General features: G+C 41.6%; 1 protein-coding gene across 1 annotated transcript in view; it reads left to right on the top strand.

The window, feature by feature from the left end:
* Positions 1-22,800, top strand: part of KLHL6 (kelch like family member 6) — an 815,903-nt gene extending 793,103 nt beyond the window's left edge. The window contains exon 7 of the mRNA XM_078665473.1: positions 22,460-22,800. Coding sequence (XP_078521599.1) covers positions 22,460-22,722 — 263 coding nt within the window. The 3' untranslated portion in view covers positions 22,723-22,800. The remainder of the gene's footprint in view (positions 1-22,459) is intronic.
* Positions 22,801-23,266: the final 466 nt, after the last annotated feature.

Raw genomic sequence — 23,266 nt, 5'->3', positions numbered from 1 at the left:
GAATGATATCCTGGGGTCCCTGCGGGGGGAAGGCGAGGCCAGGGGGCTCACACAGAGACAGCTGAGAAGGATAGACGCCCCACGAGCGGCGACACCGTAGGCAAAACCACGCGCCGCGTTGGCCCCCCCCCCCTTAATGTGGGCAGCACTGACTCCCCCCGATACACAAGCCACGACCAACAATCGGCCGCACACACGAGGACCCTCCACCACACAATAGCTCGAACACAGATCTTAGCAACTTTGCCCTGACCCAGCCCCCACGAGTACACTTTCCCCCCCCTCCTCATGTCCGACCCCCCCCACGTAACCCCAAGTTAAAGATCTCACACTCCTGTTCTCACCAGTTGCGTGAACACCCACCGTCACACAGCGGCGGTCAAGCGCCACTGACTGGACACTCGGCAAGGAACACGGGAGCGGGTGGCACCCACCGAAAATGCAACAGGGGCGGCGCATGTGTCTGCCACGCACACCGTACACTGAGCCGACGGCCGGGGGGATGCCACCGCTCACCGGACCTGTTCCACACCAGCTTCGCAGCTACGCACACACGCGAGCTATAGACCCCACATTTCACTGAGGCGCCACCGACGCATGCCTAGCGAGTTGATGGGACGTTGGTGCCGTGCGCACAGATGATATGTGGCACGGCGCTGGCAACAAAGACACACTGGGACATACTGATATGATCATCCCTGTTTTATGTTGTAAAGTTACTGGTTGAATTATAGAAAAATGTAAAATGAGACGTCAATTATAGAACAGACCGTGTGCAAAATGTGAAGAGTATACATAATCCGCCAGTGAAGAAGCATGCCGGACAACGAGTGAGAAGATGCACAATGCCTTCCCCTGTAACCCTATACCCCTACAATTCACGGATTTCTTGCAGCCGGCCCGCAGGGTTGTAGGCTCTGCTATGTGTACTGCACTTCTTCTTTTGCAATAATAAACGTCTTCAAAAAAAAAAAAAATAATAAAAATAAAAAATCATAGATGTGCATTCAGGAGCTGACCGAGTGTTGAATTTTAACATGTTTGGACAAGGTGAATTAAGTATGCAGTGGCATCCTTTCTGTTGTACTTAGTGTGAGGTTACATTACGATAAGACATTGGAAGATGCAGTTGCTGTCTTACAGGTAGCATGTGTCAGCACTGAGAGTGTGCAAGTTTAATTTCTATTGACTGAATAGTGTATCAAACAGCATTTCTTCACTAAGATATGCGATTTACGAATAATAAAAATATACTCACTGATAGTTAGGGGCCACTACTAGGTGTCATTGAGCCGAGCGAAGGAACAGAAAAGGATCACAGGAATACTGTTTCCTTTCGAGATGTTTACTTATGTTTCTTTATTTTCCCAGTAACAGCTTTTTTCAGACACAAAGAAAGAGACAGGAGAGGGGGAGTCAAAGTAAGGGAGGGGCGGATACAGATGGGGAAAGACTGAGAGAGGAAAAGATAAAGACTTTAACAGCCAGTGTGACACCATGACAGACACTGAAAGAAAGAGGAAGACATAAGACAGGGACTCTGAGACAGCCAAACTGAGGCAGAGAATACAAAGGCACTCATAGCCTGGGTGAATCCCAGACAGGAACAGAGAGAGCAGTAGGACATGCAAAGAGAGGAAGAGAGAAAGTGGAATGGCAGATAGGGAGAGAGGCAGAGAAAGGGAGAGACAGAATAAATACAAAGATGCGGAGAGACATAATTCGGGATTAAATTGGGAAAGACACAGTTTGACAGAGAGAAAGATTTAGTGACAGCAAGAAAAAAGAAAAAGCAGGAGAAAAGAAGGTGAGAAAGCCAGAGAACAGGAGAAATGAATGGGGAGTGTGAAAGTCAGAAGAAAAGATGGAGAGAAAGAAGAGAAATATAAGATGAGGAGAGAATAGGGAAATAGGGAAAGAGAGAGAGACAGCACAAGACAAACAGACAGCTGAAAAAAGGGAGAGAAAGAAACTTGAAGAAAAAAACAGAGGACGATGAAGCGACAGGGAGGGAGAGGCAGGGAAGGCAGGGAGGCTTCAAACAATGAGGGGAAAAGTGAAATAAGGAGCGAAAAAGGAAACTAAACACATTTCAGATTTGTAGAATGTGTGCCTTTCGAAATATGCCTTAAGATTTGTTGCAGATGACAGTGAAGTTTTTTGATTCTTTGTCTCTGTAGTACTTGCTAGATTTGTTGGCCTTGTCAGAACTTATTTCTTCCCTGAGTTGGTGTGTCTTAACCCTAGATTTTGAGGCACTCCTTTCCGAGCACTGCAGCACTGCCGCTCCAAGCCTTCCTCCAGGACTGGTATTGCGGCCAAAACCCACCTGTCCACATATATGGTTCTGGTCTGGCGGCCCCCTTCTGATCTATGGCCAACTGTGGACATCCACAAACGACTGCCCCTGCACACCCCAACTTACTGCACCCGCTGCCGCTGTTTCTTCTAGGCCTGCCTTTCCAGAACCAACACACAGTGCACTAATGGCTTATCTCTGGAGGCTCTATACAGCACTACTTGTAAGGCTGCGCCTCTTCTTTTTCACACCTTTACGTTGCACATTGTCCTTATTTTTACAGTATTGTTGTTGCTAACTGAGCACTGCTCAATCCCCCCACCTTTCCAATCCCCTTTGGGGAAGCCAGATGACGACAGAGGGCAGGTGGGAGGGCATGGGAGAGCAAACTGAAAACAGGGGGAAAGCAATCATGAGGTGTTGCCCAATAAGGAATGAAAAGATACATTTTGCCCCAAACGTTTGGTCCTTGTTTTTTCAGTGGAAAAGCCATAATGTAGGATTCCACGTGAAGGCAGGGTGAAGAAGCAGTCGTAAGCATGAAGGATGCCTTAGAAGAGCCCCAGTCACCAGCTAAGGGCTTCAGGCACCTCGGGCTCCCACTGGTTAATTGCTGACAAGAAGAGCCAAGGCTAGGCAGCATAGATCACAGCCCATATCAAGTTCCTAAAGGTGTTGTTGCACCAAGGATATTGTTAATGTTTTTCCTAGAGAGAGATCAGAGTTTTGTCTAATGGAAGTTTTGACTCATGGAAAGGTAGCACAGAAGGTTAATGTGCCTGCTGCAAAGAACATGTACTTGATGCATATTACAAAATGCACATTATGTAAATAGGTCAGTGAGTCACTGTTTTTGTCAGAGAGATCCTTTTATTACTTGCAGTTTGTAAGTTAAAATCCTAACATACAACTGCAAGCTAATAACGTCATCTAAGAGCTGCATGCAAACTGCAAGGATAAAATTGGAGTGTTATGTATGAAGCTCTGTGGTTATACTGAATCAGCAACTACCTATGTTATGACATCTATTAATGTAAGAACTGCACTTTCACAATTGCTTTATTACCCTTCCTGCTTTCTCAAATTTGCATGAAAATGCACCATTTGTCCATGCTTTTTTCAAAATTTTCTCGGGGGGAAATTCCCCCGAACCCTCCTCAGGGGGTTCGGGCTCGCTCGCTGCGCTCGCTCGCTACGGTGTAGTACGATTAGAATTTTACGCTTCACCACTTTCAAATGTCACCAGCCGCCACTGGAAAACGGTGTCCTGCTGTTTCGCCCTCATTAGGTCCCTTCGAAAGATCCTACCGCTACTTCCCTTACAGGCCCGGGCTTTGGTAGTCAGGTGCACCATTTTGAGCAGACTCGACTATTGTAACGCCCTCCTGCTTGAGTCACCGAATCTGCTGTTAGACAGACTTCAAAGAATCCAGTCCGCTGCCGCCAAGCTGGCTCTTGGCTGGCCTAGAAGATCCTCTGCCTCAGCGGCGCTGGCTGAACTCCATTGGCTCCCGCGTAGGCAGAGAATATCCTTTAAATCCCTTTGCCTGGTTTTCAAAGCCCTTCATGGGCTCGGGCCTAGCTCTCTGCAAGCTAAATTTGTTTGGTAGACCCCAACTAGAGCACTTCTCTCAGCAACTGCATGCTTGGTGAGAGTACCCAGATTTAAGAAAGCAAGGGCTGGGGGTAGATCTTTTGGAGTCGTTGCTGCCAAACTCTGGAACAGCCTGCCCTTGGAGATTCGTCAAATGGAGGAACTTCTCCTCTATAGGAAACGTGTTAAAACCTATCTGTTTCCGAAGGTTTAACCTGTTGGGACCTTTCTGTCACATCCTCTGTTTGCCACCTTTGTGGAGCTTCAGCGCCAGGATGCCTGTAAGGTGATAGTTGCGCTTTATAAATCTCCTAAATAAATAAAATCGCTAATACTCGACCTAAAAATGAGAAACATGTAAATTGCGCTTTTCTCAACAAGAGTCTTACTGGGTCCTCTTGCAGAAACTCCCCTCCTAGGACGAGATACAGGTCAAAGCAGAAAAATCTTATCACAGAGGATTACTTTCAAAGGAAGGGGCATGTTGGTTCTGCGAAAAGATGTTTTCATAGGACTCACTCACCACTACCTCCCTTCCCTCCTCTCTTTTGCCTGTCCTTCCTTACACCCACTCCCTCTCTACGCCTCATCCCAATCCCTCTGCCTTTCATTCCTCTCTCTTACCCACTACACCCTCTTTCCTTCCTTTGTCTCTCTCGGCCTCTCACCCAACACTGCATCTGCCATTCTCTCGTCATTCTCTTACCCACCACAGTCCTTTTCCTTTCCCTTCCATCTCTTCTCACCCGCAACTCCTTCTGTCTCTCTCCCCACTGCCTCACCCACCACTCTGCCTTGCCTTTCTCTCCCCTCTATCTGAGTCTCACATGCCACTTCTTTCCTGCCCTCTTTCCCACCAAGTGTCTCCTTTCATCCTGTTTCCCTTCTATGCTTGTCACCAACTATTTCCCCTGCCTTTGGTTATTCTACTATTTCCTTTCTTATTTCTCTCCCCTCTCACTCCTCTTCTCGAAAACCTCCCCCTTCCTTCCCTTCCCCTCTTCTCTCTCTCACCACTCCCTCTACCTTTCTATATCTCTGCCGCCAGCTCCCCACTCCTTTCTCTCCACACTCTCTCCTCTCACCCACCACTCCCTCTACCTTTCTATCTCTCTGTTCCCAGAGCTCCCCTTTCCTTTCTCCCCATCCTCTCTCCTCTCACCCACCACTCTCTCCACTAGATGGATGTCATCTATATTCTATGAGTGGGGCAGAAGAAGCCATTCCTTCCACACGAGGGAGCACGCGGACATCCTGAAAGAAAAACATGCTTGTTTAAGTGGAATAACACAATGTGCATGTGGGTGGAACTAAAAGTGCACGCTTTTCTAACAAAGAATGGCACTTTAAAATTGCCCAAATCTTTGCGTAAGAAGCTACCTACATCATAATCGTATTAAATCTCATTGTTGATGTCATAACAGCACTTTCACAATTGGTTTCTCAACTTTCTTGCTTCCTCAAATGTACTTAAATGCAGGATTTGCCTGCTCTTTATCCAAATTTTTCTCGTGGAGAGGGTGGAGGAGAACCCCCCCCCCCATCCCCACCTTATGGTGGTTGGGCTTGCTCCCTACGCTCACTCGCCACCTGGCACTCATATAGAACTTTTATGCCCCACCACTTTCAAATGTCAGCATCTACCACTGGCTGCTGGACCTGGAATCTGGCCAGATCCCCCTAATTTCCGGCACTGTCTGTAAGTAAACGGCTATGAGATCAACAGATGAGCACAAAACGTCTTCAATTTGTTCTTTGTTGAAGACTGCGAGCAGATAAATTCCGATACACAACATTTAAAAAAAACACAGGGGCATATTACCAACAACTAGCGATAATTATCGCTAAGTTGGCTTAGCGGGAATATTTCTATTGCCGCCCTTCACCTGTTTTTATCGCTGAGATACCTTGCTATTAGCAAGGTTTATCTCAGGAGCGATAAAAAACAGGCGAAATGCGTGAATATCGCTGTCTATACAGCGATATTCAGGCATTACCGTGACAATGCTCTTAGCCATGTTTTCCACCTCTCATTGGATAACATGGCTAAGAACTGGTCAGGGCAGGCGTTAGCTTTTGGAGATATTCGCGCTTAGCGCAAATATTTTCAAAACTACGCCTGTGTTGATCATAGGCGATAGCGAACAGTCGCTGACATTTTGGCACGCCCACTTTGCATGTCATTAGCGATAATTATCGCTCACATGCAAAGCGGGCACCAAAATGCCAGCTATCGCCTACAAGCTGTCGCTAACTGGTGTTAGCGACAACTTGGTAATAGGGAGATAAAATTATCGCCGCATTAGCGGGTAAAAGTCCCGCTAAAGCGGCGATAATGGCCCTTGGTAATATGCCCCACAAACCCATAAATACAGATACTAGATCAGATGAAGACATCATAAGGGTATTGAATGTCTCTCGGGACTTGCTTTTAGGGTACACAGCCCTACCAAGTGTCAAATCTCGTGGTATACTAAATCATTTTAAGTCAATGTATTGCAATACCTCAAGTACAAATATTGTCATGCAAATCAGCTTATTACAAAATGCGCGTATTACCTCTTTTTGTGCTCTGTAGTATCAGCGCCACTATTTTATGTGAGGATACAGGGACACAGGGCGCGGTGACTGAGAGGCAAGGGTGGCTTTTATTTGCACAGCTGTAGGTCCTGAGGCTGTTGCAAAGTGACACATCGACAGTGCATATATAAATGAGAGTATAAGAGTGTTGGGTGTAGCAATAACAATCATTGCAGCATGGTTTAGATTAATCCACGTACAGTAAGCTATTGGTGATTGCTGCTGTTCCAGGATTGGGTGACTCTGGTAAGGCCTCCGGCTACTTAGACATTTATATGTGGCCTAGGAATGAGGGGACTGCACACTCGTGGTTTACTAGTTTGGGAGATGACCCCACGTGCGGGTTCTCACCTTTTATTATAACCCTGAAGGCCATGCCTGGCCTGCGGATGACGTGGATACAGCTCCGGCTGGCGAACTAGACCGCCAGCACTATAAACATGTTGGGGCATATTATCAAGCACGCGCGATAAAATTATCGCCGTTTTAGCGGCAGAAAACTGTCGCTAAAGTGGCGATAATGAGCTTATCGCCGCTTTAGCGGTCGTTTTCTGCCGCTAAAACGGCGATAATTTTATCGCCCGTGCTTGATAATATGCCCCTACAATTGCAAGGGTTCTCATCAGACACGCCCTTGGTGCAACACTGTATTGTACACAGGTCTCACTGCAAAAGAAGAGACAAACTGCACTGTAAACCATTCTTTCCTATGATGTAGATACTTAGAACTGGACATGTTTATTCATATCACTCTGGAACCTTATTAGCTTAATGGATGCTGCTTTCTAAGGTATACAACCCAGTTCAGTTAGAATCATCGAAAGGGGCTCATAGCGCGAGAACAAAAAAGTACAGACTGAGAAATATATATTTTTATAACTAGACAACATCAATTATGACCTTTTTAATGCATAGTTTAGTCCTTGTAATGCGCAAAAGTTTATTTCCAAAATGAATCTTATAATATGTACAGAACCTGCAATAAAATGTAATTCAAAGTGTCACAAATAATGTCACACATACACACCCTAAGTACATGAAAGCATCCCGTATATAGCAAGAGCAAGCTTGGCAGCTATGGTTACAGACCTGCAAGCCAAAGTTCATCTGCCTACTGGGCATATGTTAATGCATTTCTTGTGTGTTTACTTTCAACTGCAAAATCGGTGAAGAGGAAAATAAAAATTCAATGTATTTCATTCTCATATGTTGCGGAGGAGGCACTGCATTGCCTGTATATTTATTCATGCCATTAAGAATTTTTTTATGTTGATAAATAAACCAGGGATAAAACATCCAGCCCACGCGCTGGCACTTAGCTCAAGTGTCAGGTGGTGTGTGAGGTAATCTCCTGCTGCACACTCTCCAGAGTTGCACCTTCTCCCTCTTTTCCCTGAACCTGAGTAAGCTTTTGTTCTGCTGCTCCTCATTGTGCTTCCCCGCTATCAGGTGTATAATGCTGAAACCCAAAGTCCTGTGTTGGAGTGAAGATCAACACAGTCAACTGGGAAGGAGCTTTACTGAAAAAAGAACGTGCATCAAGCTGCTTTAAATGGTGGTGTGTACTGAGAACACGGCAAAGGGTTCGGTCATAGCCTTGCCGCACTCGTGACACAGTGAACATGGAAGTGGAGCCAGTATCCCCAGTGGTGGCTCCTCCGCTACGGTGGAGGAGCGTCGCCCCACTGCTCTTAGAGCAGCGGAAAGGGGAAAAATAAAACAATAATAACAAGGTATTATTGTTTTATTTCTGGTTGCTGTGGGCTGGGTTAGGGCGGGGTGGGATGGTGGCTCAAAGTGGGAGGAGGAGTGGACTGTGCACACTAAGTGCGCATGACTACTTGGCCGGCTGTTTCCCCAGTCAAGCAGTGATGAGCATTTTGCATATTACCCACCAGGCTGTAATGGACAGCCTGGTGGGGAATATGCACAGGCTCCCTGTCAAAATCTGGGTGTCACGGCGCTCAGACCAATCACAACACTGCATTGCAGTGTTGTGATTGGCTCAGGGGAGCCTCTGTGCCTGAGTGCTTTTTGTAGCTTCTTCCAGACTGGCGTGAGGAAGAGCAGAGACTTGGGGGAGAGACGCGGCTGTGGGAAAAGGTAAGTGGTTTAAGAAAAAAATTCAACCGCCCGTTCCCTAGCAGCCACCACTGAGTATCCCACTAAAATCATAATGTGAGGTAGATACCATATATACATACATATATATATATTACCTACTGGCGGTCGCCAGTAGGTATATATAGTTAGGATTTTTTCCCTATGGGATTTTTGAAAATTCTATGTCTAATAACTTTGGCGTTTGTGGACGGAATTGGCTGAAATTTTCAGGAAAATGGAACATTTTGTTTCTGAGCAGCCCCTGGAAATTTGGGGGGAGTTGGTCCAGGGGGGGCCGAGAAAAAAGGGGGGTCCCAAAACGTGTTTTTAACATTGAGTTTTCCATAGGGCGGTTAGCCTCACTTTTAGCCCGAACGGCTGAATGGATTTGCACGAAACTTGGCAAAATTGTAGGGACTGGTAGCCCGATGTGCCTTTTGTAGGTCTCAATATATGTGCTGCAGTGGATTTTGAGAAATTAACGTTCAAAAAAAGATATATATCTGTAAGCGCGGACCAGGCAGCGCCCCGGTTCGCGTACTTTTCGCGTAACGGAACTTTGCGTAGCGAAGCTGATTGGCTCTCCGGTGTCTGTCAACATTCTAAACAGTCCGGAGCGGCCGCCATCTTGTCTCTCGGTAGGATCGAGAGACAAGAGGAGGCCAAAACAAAGGGGGAAATAACTATAAGGGGGCATAGTAGATCCTCGCTGACCCCCTAGGTTTAATGTGGAGGTTTTAAAGAGGTCCCGCGGGGCAAAAAAAAAAAAATTTTTTTTTTGTTTTTTTTCGTGGTTAGCACCCGGTACGCGAACCGGGAAGCGTTCTGGGGAGCGTACTACAATGAAAAATGAATGATAGACTTTTCAAATGCTGTATGTTAATTGATTGTTGGTTTTGTTGATTATTTTTTATTTATTTTTTTATTTTTTAAGCATTTTTTATTGTGTTTCATAATTTATTAAACTTTCTAACATTTCATTGTCAGAAATTTCATAATTATCATGGAATATACATTGTAGTCTCTGAGGTTGTAAAATGTCCTCATTTGCAAGGAGGTTATCTACTGCTTGTACACATTGCAGTAGTTCTTGGTCCCAAGTTTCATCCATAAATTCAATCTCATTTGGATCAATGATTTCTGTGTTGGACTCTGGAAGGACAATTTCAAATGACATTTTTTGTTCACTTTCCATTTTCCCTGAAATTTGCATAAAAAAAAATATATTAGTAGAGGTAGGGCACTGTTGGGATTAATTTTAGATAGGCAGTTTTTAACAGTGAATTTATCTTTGGGCAGTGTATAGTATCAGAGTGGAAGTAGGAATATAAAAAAGTGTATCTAAATTTATAAGTACTACAGAGGGATAGTATATAACTAACAGAAAAAGTTTGCCATATTAACTTAAAGTGCACAATATACTTCAGTTTTAAAAATAACAACTTACCTTTAAAAAGAAGTTGAAGTTATTAATGAAAATCCTATTGAAATGTACACCAGGAAGTAGTAGTCAAAATGGCTGTGTTTCCTTCTCTTCCTTTATATATATTCGGGTACATAACCAATCAAATGTCAGGTAAAAAAAGTAGAAAATGAAAGTAACATTTTAATTGGTTGTCAATTCCAACACTTCAGATGTGTTTTGTGAAGTAATTTACCTCACGGTATTTAGAGAGGTCTACAGGCTAAATGGCTAAATGGAATTCCAATCAAATTTGTGAAAATGGTAGGGATTGGTATGTAGTATGAGCTAATCTATATTTGGTGAAATTGTCTCAAGTGGCTTTTGTGTGAACTACTTTCCCACCTTTTTTGATGGTGCGCTTCCCAGGGAGCGACCCGGTACGCGAACCGTTGAGCGCCCCGGTTCGCGGACCTTAAGCGTTCCGGGAGTCCACCATTTTGTGTTTCGGTCGAATTAAGATACAAGATGGAGGGCAAATAATGTTCAGAATGGGTAGAAGGGGGCACGGTAGATGTATCTTGACCCCCTTGGTTTTCTGAGGGTGGCTGAGGAGGACCATAGTTCTTCACTCTTGTTCACTCTCTCTGTTTCTATTAATGTCACTGTTTATGACTAATCAAAAATTAAAAAAAAAAAAAAGAACAGTAACTATAAGGGAAGGAAACAGACAGTTATGTTAAAAGAAAGACAGCTATAGGGAGTAAACTAAGGATACTGTTACCTACAATCCACTGCTGTTGATGTTACTGACCATGTCATGAATGATGTAATATGTGACATCATCAGCAGTGGATTGTAGGTAACAGTATCTCTTGTTTACTCCCTAACGCTGTCTTTCTTTTCACATAACTGTCTGTTTGCTTACCTTATACTTACTGTTCTTTTTTTAAAAAAATATTTTTTTTGGTTAGCTTCCGGTACGCGTACCGGGTAGCGCTCCGGGGAGCGAACTAAGAGAAATAGAGGTTGGCAGAGTTCCAAATATTCTACCAATTTTTTTATAATGGGGAGTTAGTTCTGAAAAGAACTTTTTTTTTATGTTTTTGTTGTTTTATATTTTTTTTAGTATTTTTTGAACATTTTTTTACTTTTTTTGTATTTTCTGAACGTTTTAAATTTTTTTTTGGTTTTTTTGGGGGGGGGGAAACAAAAACGATCCATTGTAAAGGGCTCAACAGGAGCAACAAAAAAAAAAGAATTTATTTTTTGGGGCGTCTCGGACAAACATTAACATGATTTTGAATAGCTCGCAAAATCAAACTGATGCTACTTTCCCTGTAGCAGATGAAAGCGCCACATTCCACGCACACTTGCTTTACGTGCCCAAACAACATTTGGATGTTTGCGATCATCTCCCTCGCCTCTGGTCCCGACACCTCTGGAACAACCGATCTTCTTGCCATTGGGAGGGGATTTTGTTGCTCGTCACGTAGCTGGGCAGCACTATAATTATTTGGGTGCCACCTACTCATATGCCGATGCATAGTGTGATTGCCGTAACTGTATTTTTTATCAGTTCCCCTTGACAATCTATCACCGCATATACGGCAAAACACGTAGCGTGCATTCACTTTTTTTTGCCCCTCAGGAATTCTATAGAATTGCCAGATGTAATTCTCCTTTCGATTGTACCTCCTGGGCTCCTCTGGCAAAAACCTTGGCTCTTCCTCCTCTTCCTGTTCTTCCTCTTCTTGCAAAATTACTTCTGCAGGTGGTCCTCTCTTTCTTGGATTTGGTGGAGGTGGTGGGTTAGCACCAGCTGAAGCTACTAATGAAGCCATCTCAAAGTCTAAATAAAGGGTCTTTCTCTCACCAAGATGAAAGTCAGAGTGAGGAAAGAAGGAGGGGTTTTCATCATTTGGGAAAAACAAAAGTTCTAAACCAATGAAAAGTGTTCATTTTAGATCACATGACCTAGTATTACATCATTAGGAAACCAAAAGTGAAATGAACCAATGAAAAGTGTTATTACCGAGTCACATGACCTGCTGTGTTTACGTTACGCGGTCAGCGCCGCGCCGCGGATCGCTTCCGGTTCGCGTACCGCTGCGCTTCCGGGTACGCGAACGTAGCACGTAATATGACGTATTACGCGAGAACGCGAAACGTCATGCTGACGCGACGCGTCACGATGTTGTTTTGTAACGCGAGAGGTGCGCAAAAGGAACGTTTACCGGTTCGCGTACCGGGTCGCGCCTCCGGATTGAGCTAACGGGAAGCTAACCGGTACGCGTACCGGGAGCGAAACAAAAAAAAAATAAAAAAAAAATTGTATTAAAAACATGTAAAAAATATTTTTCTATTTAAAGAATAATACATTGTAAAGGTTTTGATATTAGCTATTAAAAAACCAATGAAATTCACTGAAAAAACCATAGGTTATAGACCATATATAGTTAGGAATTAGCATTTACAAAACCTTGAAAATTCACTGAAAAAACCATAGGTTATAGACCATATATAGTTAGGGATTAGCATTTAAAAAACCTTATTTTACTCACACAAAACCATTGAAATTCCATATATAGTTAGTTGTACTAACTATATATCACGCACCCGCAATCCACTGCTGATGATGTCACATATTACATCATTCATGACATGGTCAGTGACATCACTGATGACATCACTGATGACATCTCAAATGACATCACTGATGACATCACTGATGACATCTCAAATGACATCACTGATGACATCACTGATGACATCTCAAATGACATTACTGATGACATCACTGATAAAATCATTCATGTGATAATACGATGAACCTCTTCAGACTCTAATATAACCTTAGATACATTCAGTGTAAACACAGACTCACAGATTGTCACTCATCCATGAAGTTACACACACACCTAGACAGTCATGCAAACAATCAATCACACCTCCATTTCCTTAACTATACAGTTAAACACACCTTACTTATTCAAACATATACTAAAACATATTTACTCACTTATACAATCCTGGATACAAGTTCACAATGATCCATACAGCCACTCACACATTCACTGGCTCTTATGCACAGTTATTTATATATGTCAACTCTCACATGTATTGTATTTTACATATGTACTTAATTTGACATGTAGCACTGAGATATCTATTCACTCACCAATACAGTCATGCACACAGTCAACCGCCCATACAGCTGTTTCCAACATGCACTTTTGAACCCATACATCTATGCACAGAGTCATACACTTCCCAGCCACCCACACACACACTCAGTCTCCCATACAAATGCTTGGGCAACCAATCAATAACCCATATAGTTACTCATATAGCTACTGATCAACACATGCAGCAGTTTACAGAACAACAGACATAATGATGCACAAATTAAGACAGTTTAGTCACTAACCCATGCACTCAGTGAGACACATTTAATCACTCACTCATACATTCAGTCATGCACCTACTAAATCCTTCGTCCAGACACTTATACATCGACTCATTCATAAATATGTAAGACATATTTTAACTTTACAGAAAAATACAGTCACTGGATTTTGTCATCAGTGATGTCATCAGTGATGTCATTTGAGATGTCATCAGTGATGTCATTTGAGATGTCATCAGTGATGTCATCAGTGATGTCACTGACCATGTCATGAATGATGTAATATGTGACATCATCAGCAGTGGATTGCGGGTGCGTGATATATAGTTAGTACAACTAACTATATATGGAATTTCAATGGTTTTGTGTGAGTAAAATAAGGTTTTTTAAATGCTAATCCCTAACTATATATGGTCTATAACCTATGGTTTTTTCAGTGAATTTTCAAGGTTTTGTAAATGCTAATTCCTAACTATATATGGTCTATAACCTATGGTTTTTTCAGTGAATATATATATATATATATATATATATATATATATATATATATATATATATATATATATATATATATATATATATATATATATATATCTATATCTATATATATATATATATATATATATATATATATATATATATATATATATATATGTACTGCGTATTGTCTTTACAAATATTAGTCTGGTTTTTATTATTTCTGAAACTGGCATTTCAGTTAGTCTTTTCACTATTTCCATGATGTAATGCAGAGAAGGCGTATACACTTTTTTGTATTGTCCCACCTTTATTGTTACTATATAAGTCTCTCAGTGTTTTGGGCGCGCTATGTGAACAAGCTCCCTGGTGGAGCGAAACGCGTCATCCTTTATGGAATAAACCGTCTTCCTGCAAACTCATTTGAGTAGTGATTGTTTTTTCGCTATTTTCCGCTGCATCGTGTGAGACTTCTGAGGTCCAGACCTATCAAGTTCCGCCGTCATTTGACGGAACAAGGACTGCTTTTTTCATATATATATATATATATATATATATATATATATATATATATATATATATATATATATATATATATATATATATATATATATATATATATGTATATATATATATATATATATATATATATATATATATATTAACTAAAGGAAGAGAGTGATACTTGATTTGAGGCAGTGGTAGCAAGAGGTACCATTAACACTTACTTTAGAGGATCAGGAGAGTTTTTATTTGTCCTCCTGGCAGCGGTCGAAATCATTAGAAATGAAAAATGTTTGTGGCAATCTGGTGGATAACCCAATTGCCGGGTGTAGCCTGCAAGTCCAAATTGTGTGAATAATCATGCAGGAAAAAGACAAACACAGACACACCATGGTGAGTCAGTGTCTGTTTTTTATTTTCTCCCAGGCTAGTCCGCAATGGCTATAACAGAGGGAAGATTCAGGTCACAAGGTACACTTGGCAGCCAGCAAGGGACTCCTGAGAATCTTATTATTCCTGGGATTCTTTTCCATACCTGCTGCCACAAATCCCACAGTTCATTGTGATTGTCATGAAGGTATGCTGTCTGTGAGCATTTTCAGAAAAACAGCAGAGCAGTGGCAGCCCTCAACATTTTGAACAGGCACAGAACCGAGACTTGGATTGCACAGTATCTGATGTGCAAGTATTCCCCAAAAAATTAAGAGGCTGGCACCTGAGTGCTTCTCTAGAGCATAGTGACTTAGGCTGTGGCTGGGCTTCTCCAAAGAACAATGACCTACAAGGTGATGACTACTTGTCAATATTTGGAAAACCAAAGAATCAACACATACTGCTGGTCTCTGAGTGACAACAGTTCGTATATCAAAATTTACCTCCAGTATTTCAAACCCAGCATTTTATCCTTGTTTGCTTGAGCCCAGGCACAATATGCCTTGACTGGCCTCTCAGAGGAACATAATTACATTCAGTATGCCAGCACCAGCATTTTGCCATGAGGACCCTATGTTGTGCTAAGACTGACCTCTAATGTCTCAATGCCAGCAATTTTCCATGGGTGCCCCATGCCAAAAACGTCCTCGACTATGCAAGGGCAAGCATTTTTTCAAAGGGGCCACTATGCCAACTCACTATCACATTTCTCACTTACTAATTTTCTCTGATAGTCACTCACTGTTACATACACATACAAACTTACTCATACTCACTGGTTCCCACTCTAACACACCCACACTTACCGTTTCACAGACTGGTGCATTCGTACCTGCTGCACCATTGATAGCTACACCCCTGACTTCCACTTCCTCTCATAATTTCCATTCACGCAACCTTTCTAACGCACTCAAAGTCCTCCGCTTACTCCCTCGCACACACTTTTACTCATTCATACACTCTTTTAAACTCAGATTTTCACTCACTATCACCTTTATTGACTCTCTCAAACACACACACACCATATTGCAGGAGGGTGGAGGAGAGGTGCGACGGTACCTTGCATCCTGTACCCTGCTTGTTCGAACTCTGCCCACGCTCTGATATTAGCCTATCTTGGCCCCTTATTTCTGGACAGTTCTTCTTAGCCTCAGATCGCCACCTGCTTGCCTGCTTACATACCACTCACCTGTCAGCACTGAGGCATGTACAGAGGCAGGTAAAGAGCATCTTGGCCTCAGAGTGGAGTGGTGACATTGGAGAGAGTGTCTGCTGGCCACTCACCTGGACTTGCTGTTCCCTAAGAGTATTGTGCGAGTAAAGAACTTATTGCTGCCTGCTCTCTGCGCTGACAGAGAGGAACGACTGACTATCTGCGTTCCGTGTTGCCGCCTCCCCGAGGACTCGCTGGTGTGAGCGAGAGCTGCAGTCGGCAAGCTCTGTTCTACGCTCCCAGCTTGAGTCTGCAGGGTCGAGGCCAGGGCGGAATAATACATCTAGCCCGGGGGACTGCGAGGACCAGCAACCCCTGCTTGGATCAGCTGGTTCCTCTTCCCCCAGGCGACACGCCCACGGACACGCCCACTGGCGAATCAGGAACTTAACTTCGTGACACCCGCTTCGCGGGCGCCACTCACCTGGACTTGCTGTTCCCTAAGAGTATTGTGCGAGTAAAGAACTTATTGCTGCCTGCTCTCTGCGCTGACAGAGAGGAACGACTGACTATCTGCGTTCCGTGTTGCCGCCTCCCCGAGGACTCGCTGGTGTGAGCGAGAGCTGCAGTCGGCAAGCTCTGTTCTACGCTCCCAGCTTGAGTCTGCAGGGTCGAGGCCAGGGCGGAATTATACATCTAGCCCGGGGGACTGCGAGGACCAGCAACCCCTGCTTGGATCAGCTGGTTCCTCTTCCCCCAGGCGACACGCCCACGGACACGCCCATTGGCGAAACGTATAAAATCACATCTAGTCCCCCGCGACGCGGGACGCGCGCGGGACCTAGCGCGGAGCTAAGCCCGGGCAAAGGGCGGGCCGTCTGTGGCCTTCCGAGGACGTGCCAGGACGGGACGGGCCACCCCACTAACATCTGCTCCTGATAAGTAAGGTCAAATTGTAATTGGACTCATAAACTAAGTAAACTACTGTTCCCCAAGTACGAGGGAATCGAAGCTTGACAGTAACAATAGATTTTGCGCAAAAGGAAATGGGGCTTAAAAAATTACGATCACGGACTATCTTCATGAAACGTATGGGCACAGAGGATGCTGTACGGAAAACTAAGGACAAATCAATAAAACATGGTCGCATAACGCGGACCCCGGCTATCAGTGATTATTTCTCTGCCCTTACATCCAAAGATGAAATAGATAAGAAAATTATAGAGACAGAAATGATTACCAACTCCGTAATACCCACAGGGTCAGAAGTATGTTCTGAAATTGCATCTGAACCAAATCTAAATTTAAATGTGAGTAATTTGGTTTCTGACAACAAACAAAAATCTATTAATTCCTCTAACAATTTACTATCTCAGGAGATTCACTTAATATCCTCTACACCTAAAAAAAGCTTTGGAAATACATGTGAATTAGAAGAACTTTGGGCAAATAAATCAAAGATATCAGAAAATCTATCAGAGCCTAAAATAACTAATAGTCCTCCTCTGTTGAAAAACCCAGTACAACCTTCTTCACTTGAATCATCTGTAGACCCTTTCAATATAAAAACCAACTATTCAGCTAATGTTGTTACACCAATGTCAAAAGCCCTTTTCTCACTTCACGATATACTAGAGTCGGTCCTTTCCTTTTTGGGAAATATATTAGAAAACTCGGATCAAACCCTGGACGTTCAAATTGGAATCCTTAGGCATCTTGTTGAGGAAAAGAAGTTAAGAAAATTCCCTGAAATGGAAAAAAAACATTTGAAATCCAATAATAATAAACTACAAAAGAACAATACAAGTAATTACAACATTGAAAAGGAGACACTAAAATACGACTGTGGTACTCAGACATCAAATGTATCAAAACAAAAAAAGGGAAAGCTTGAAAGTCAACCCGAAACACCAATATTCTCCCTAAAAAAACTCTTCGCGGAAAAACCCCTAAGTAAAAGGCAATATCCAATTTTCACAAAAGCAATTAATTCCAACATACCAAATAACAATGATATGGTTACAAATACTCAAGAAACCAGCCTTAATAATACTTTAGAAAGTGAAAAGGGTGAAAGAACTAACAAAAAGATAGAAACTGAGCAAGTTGAAGGAAAAAGAAAAAGGAAAAAACCACTAAGACGTATTCATAAAAAGAAAAACCGCAAGTTGAAATTCCAAAAGTCTATAACTGTCAATAACATACAAGAAGTACAAGAAGCTGAATCTGTAAAGTCTAGATCGATTGAAAATATGGAAACCAGCTACAAAAAAAGAGAAGAGAAACTACAATCATTAGACCCGGCAGCAAAAGAATTCCATCCATACAAGCTCTTCGAAAAATCAGTACTCCAAGACACACGTGAAAGAAACAACGAAGGAGAAAATCTCTATGGAGCAGAAACGCGATACTCCAAAACTTTACAACTTGAAGAACTCTTTCCAATGGATACGGTACCTCTTAATAGAAGCAGAGTCATCAATCTCCTTCACCATATAAAGCCACTGGAATCCCTAACTAGCAATGAAATCGATTTAGTAATTTTTCCGCAACGAGACAACAATAAAAAAGTAATAGTAACATTTTGGTCCTATGTTATTCCTGAGATTATACTCAATGAAAAAGAGACATTACACAAACATGGATACGATGTTATCGTAAGAAAGAATCCAAATGAAAACAGAATCCCCACAGGGTACGATGAACAAATACGATCAATCTCTAATTCTCAATATAAAAATCGCCTTAGACATATTGACGTGACTAGAGCGTCGAACACAGGAACTAATCATTCAGGGAAAGACATTTTAAAAATAAAGGTGGAAAATGGAGAAAGGGCGGTATGGCACCAAGATTTAAAAGGAAAAGACCACAGTGAATGTATAAAGTCATGGTCATGGGTATCTGAGAACTTGAATAGTAAAAAATCTTCTACATGTCTAGGACAATCTGTTTAGCAATGGCCTAAAAATAACATCTTGGAATATGGCGGGAAAAACTAAGATCAAACTGATGGAAGCCATAAGTAACCATCCAGATATCTTGTTGCTACAAGAAACCTGGGCAACTGAATCCTTTTCCCAGAAAAGCTATTATGTTTATGACATCCCAGCCAAAGCCACCAATCGGGGCCATGCAAAAGGTGGTTTGGCAATTTTACTGAGGGAGGAATACTTGTGGGGCCAGGAAGTTATTCAAACTAAATCATATTACCTGCAATGTATAAAGGTTTCTTTAAAAATATATAATACAGCATCCGAAAAGGCAATCTTGCTTTTCAATGTATATGCCCCGCCTGGCAAGACTCAAGATATCATATTTGTGGAGATAATGGAAACCATCATGCAGATAGTAGAAGATCAATTACATATTTCGTACATAATAACAGGTGATCTAAATGCCAAAATCTCTAATTTAGAAATTAGTAAATGGGTTCAACTATATAATGAGGAATCTGTTGAATTCTCAGCCCCACAATTCCCCAAAGGTCTAAAATCTGATAAAAGAGGAAAACTATTAATATCAACATTACCTACTCTAAATGGTATAATTCTGAACGGTAATATAGAAGGTGATATTCCTGCATCATACACCCGACGGGGTAACGGAAGCTTATCCATCATTGACTACATCATCTGCAGTATGAATCTATCAGAGACTGCCACACATTTGCAAGTAAAGTTAAGCCAAGAGAGTGACCATGCGCTGATGAATTTAACTACTGAATGGAGGCCTCAAATAGCATCTGATAGGCAGTTAATTTTTCATAAAAGTTCTGTCTTGATAAATGGAGAACAGCGAAGAATTTTCTGGAGCTCAAAAATTCTGGACCGAATATCGACATCGATTGAGCACACTGAACTCCTAGCAGAAACAATTTCGGAAGATCCAATAGAAAATTTTGAACACATAATTAAGGAGCTCAAGAATTTTCTATTGGATAAACTACACTGTGCATCCTCAAAAGCTAACGGGTGGAATAATCAAAATTTCAAAAACAACATACAAAAAACGCAAAATTCTATTACGAAGAAAAAATTGAACAAACTTGTACGCCTACAATATATGAATTCTTCTATGTCTATTGAGAAAGAAATTAACAAATTAAAAAATAAACTTAGGAGGGAGAAGCAAAGAAATAAAAAAGAAATTCAAGACTGTAACTGGATTGACATTCAAGTAGCTGCAAAAGACTCTAATCAACGCAAATATTGGTCCCTCATAGCCAAACTAACAGGGACAAAAAAGAAACTACAATCAATACCTGTTCCTCCAAAGGAGTGGGAAACGTATCTTATTGATCTGTATAAAGCTAACCCGATTACATCTGATGGGAAAAGCCTAGAATAAAATAAAGGAAAAGTTGACTCACAAATTTTCAGATTCACAGCTATCTCAGTGGAATGGAATATCAGAAGAGCAAGAAAAACAGGTGCCTCTGGCCCAGACCAGATTCCTATAAAGATTTATCAAGCAAACCCAAGGGAATGGAGTAAGTTGTTATCGGATCTATTCAACTCTATCCTCAAAATCGGACAAATACCAAAATCCTGGCAAGGGAGTACTATCATCCCAATACATAAAAAGGGGAGCAAGACAATTGCTGGAAATTACCGGCAAATTGCACTAATGGATGCTGCGGCAAAAATCTTTGCAGCAGAGGTACTACAAAGATTAAAAGATTGGGCTTTCTCACTGGATAAAATTCCAATGTTTCAAGCTGGTTTCAGGCCAAAACATTCAGTTACAGACAATATTGCTATCATCCAAACAATATTAGATAAATATGTAACAGGAAAAGCCCAGACAGTCTACGCAGTATTTATAGATTACTCGACTGCGTTCGATCGTGTTGATCGACCAACTTTATGGCATAAACTCAGGGAACTTGGAATTCCAGAACAATTGCTCCAAACTATAGTGAATCTTCATACCAACACCTGGTGCCAGGTACAAATGGGGGGAGAAAAGGGCTTAACAAAAAGGATAAAAACAGCTAATGGTCTAAAGCAAGGGTGCCTTTTGGCCCCATTACTATTTTCTTTATATCTTAGTGACTTGCCCAAACAGCTACAACAGGGCTCAAGTTTATCCCCAAAAATTGCAGAACAAAACATACAAACATTACTATATGCTGATGACATAGTGATGCTTGATCTCACTCCTTTCGGTTTGCAAAAATCTCTGGATATTCTTTACAATTACTCAAAAACAAACTTTCTAATTCCGAACTTAAAGAAAACACAAATTGTGATCTTTTCGAGAAAGAAATCTAGTGATAAATACAGATGGAGCCTAGGGGGAGAAAAAATAGAAATAGTGAATGAATATCCTTATCTAGGCAGGATACTATCAAAGAACACCTCAAATGTAAAACAGATAGAAAACTTAATGAAGAAATCTGAAGTACACACTGAGGCACTCTTAAGACTCTATCGTTCTACTGGGAATCGGCATTTTTCCTCTCTGATAAAAATATATAAAGCAAAAATTCCTCCTGTGCTATCATATGCAACTGAGTATATCCCGATTAAACAGTGGACCTACATGGACCGTAAAGAGGGGAAAATCTTAAAAAGAATAATGAAGGTCTCTGATTCCGTACCAGTTCAAGCTTTACGCTTGGAATTCTCAATCACAAGTTCTTACGCCACAGCGGTAGCCAACGTAATCAGGTGGAGCTACAATATTCTCCATGCAAAGGAGGGCACACTAAGACACTTACTGAAAAAAGAAATTTTCAATGGTGAAACAAAAAATCAGATCTTTTCAAACAATATGATAACTATATTTCAAATGGCAGAAATTAGCCCGGAAATCTTATGTAGCTGGACAGTAGCCAAAATGAAACTCTTTTTAAAATGCTTCACCCCGAAGTTAAGTTATGAATTAGACTACGAACATTGCAAAAAGCTGTCAACATATAAATCCTTCGTAGACTCTCTGGAATACAAGCATATTCAACCATATATCGGGTTCTCCCTGACTCACGGTGCAAGGAGGTCAATCACTATGTTAAGACTGGGCATTTTACCCGTACTAACCTATACAGTAAGATGGTTGCCAGGAGGTTCGTTGCTATGCCCCCTGTGCGAAGGGGGAGACCAAAACATTGAACACCTGCTGTTCGTGTGTCCCAATACAAAAGTATCTATTGCACGCACAAGATATCTTGCCCCGATCTATCGCACTTGCAGAATCATCCAAGTGAGTGAACTATTACAGTTGTGTAAACAGCCACCAAACGAATGTGTCTGTTATAATTTCTTCAAGTTTTTTAAATCTTTTTTACCATTGTACTGATTAAATGTGAAATTACCTTTTATTTTTGTAAATTGTATATTTGTGGTCCTCTGTCGAGTACCAATACAAATAAAAAATTTTGACTTTGACTTTTGAAACACACACACACAAACTCCTACTCAATCTCAATCAGTCACAAAACCATGCATGGAGAAACAACATTCTTTTTTTAACCTATTTTACTTCCTTTGCTTAACTTGTAGGTCTCATTGCAGCTGCAGAGCAGGAATCGAGTGCTGACCATTGGAACCACCAAGCTATTACTCTCAACAAGGAGCCAGACAGTGCATCGAGGCAGGTTTCAAAAGAGGAATACCCGCCTCAATACTTCCCCCAACCTCTTGATAGGACTGGAAGCGCAGCTCTATACCTAACTAGGAAGATTATAATTAAGAAATCTTGTGCACAGTATAAAACCTTGTTTACACTTTTGGTATACTTTCATTGTAACTGTTTCAGAATTTGAAGCTGCATATTTCTTATCTTGATTTACTGGTTTTATATATTACAGTATATTTTATATGTATAATGTTGTAATGTAAGATTTTAAGTAATCAAACAATAAATAATTATTATTATACCTATACTATTATTATATATATTATATATTATATATATATTATATATATAAAAAAAAATATATATATATATATTATAATATTATATATATTATTATTATACCTATATTATTATTATACCTAACTAGGACAGTGCTAGACATCCCGTTCCTGCTGCACTGTGTGGCTTTTTATTGGCCTCATGGATGCACTTGTGTGCTACCCGGCAGCCATATACTAGCAGATATACTGTGCTACCTGAGGCACGCTCAATACGTCTGCTTAATAAAATAGATTGTGCCTGTGAGAGGGGGTTGTAGTTGATCTATGCCCCTCAGACAGGCGTAAACAGCTCTTTGTAGCTGTATTGTGCTCCCTCTGAGCTGTTCTCCTCTTCCTGTCATCTAGAGAGGAGGCCAGGAGGGCTGACCTGAGCATTGGCAGTGTTGATGA

This window comes from Lissotriton helveticus, chromosome 11 (assembly GCF_964261635.1).
Source record: "Lissotriton helveticus chromosome 11, aLisHel1.1, whole genome shotgun sequence".
Taxonomy (NCBI): domain Eukaryota; kingdom Metazoa; phylum Chordata; class Amphibia; order Caudata; family Salamandridae; genus Lissotriton; species Lissotriton helveticus.
The sequence above is the reverse complement of the archived record's forward strand: the minus strand, read 5'-3'. Positions and strand labels throughout refer to the sequence as shown.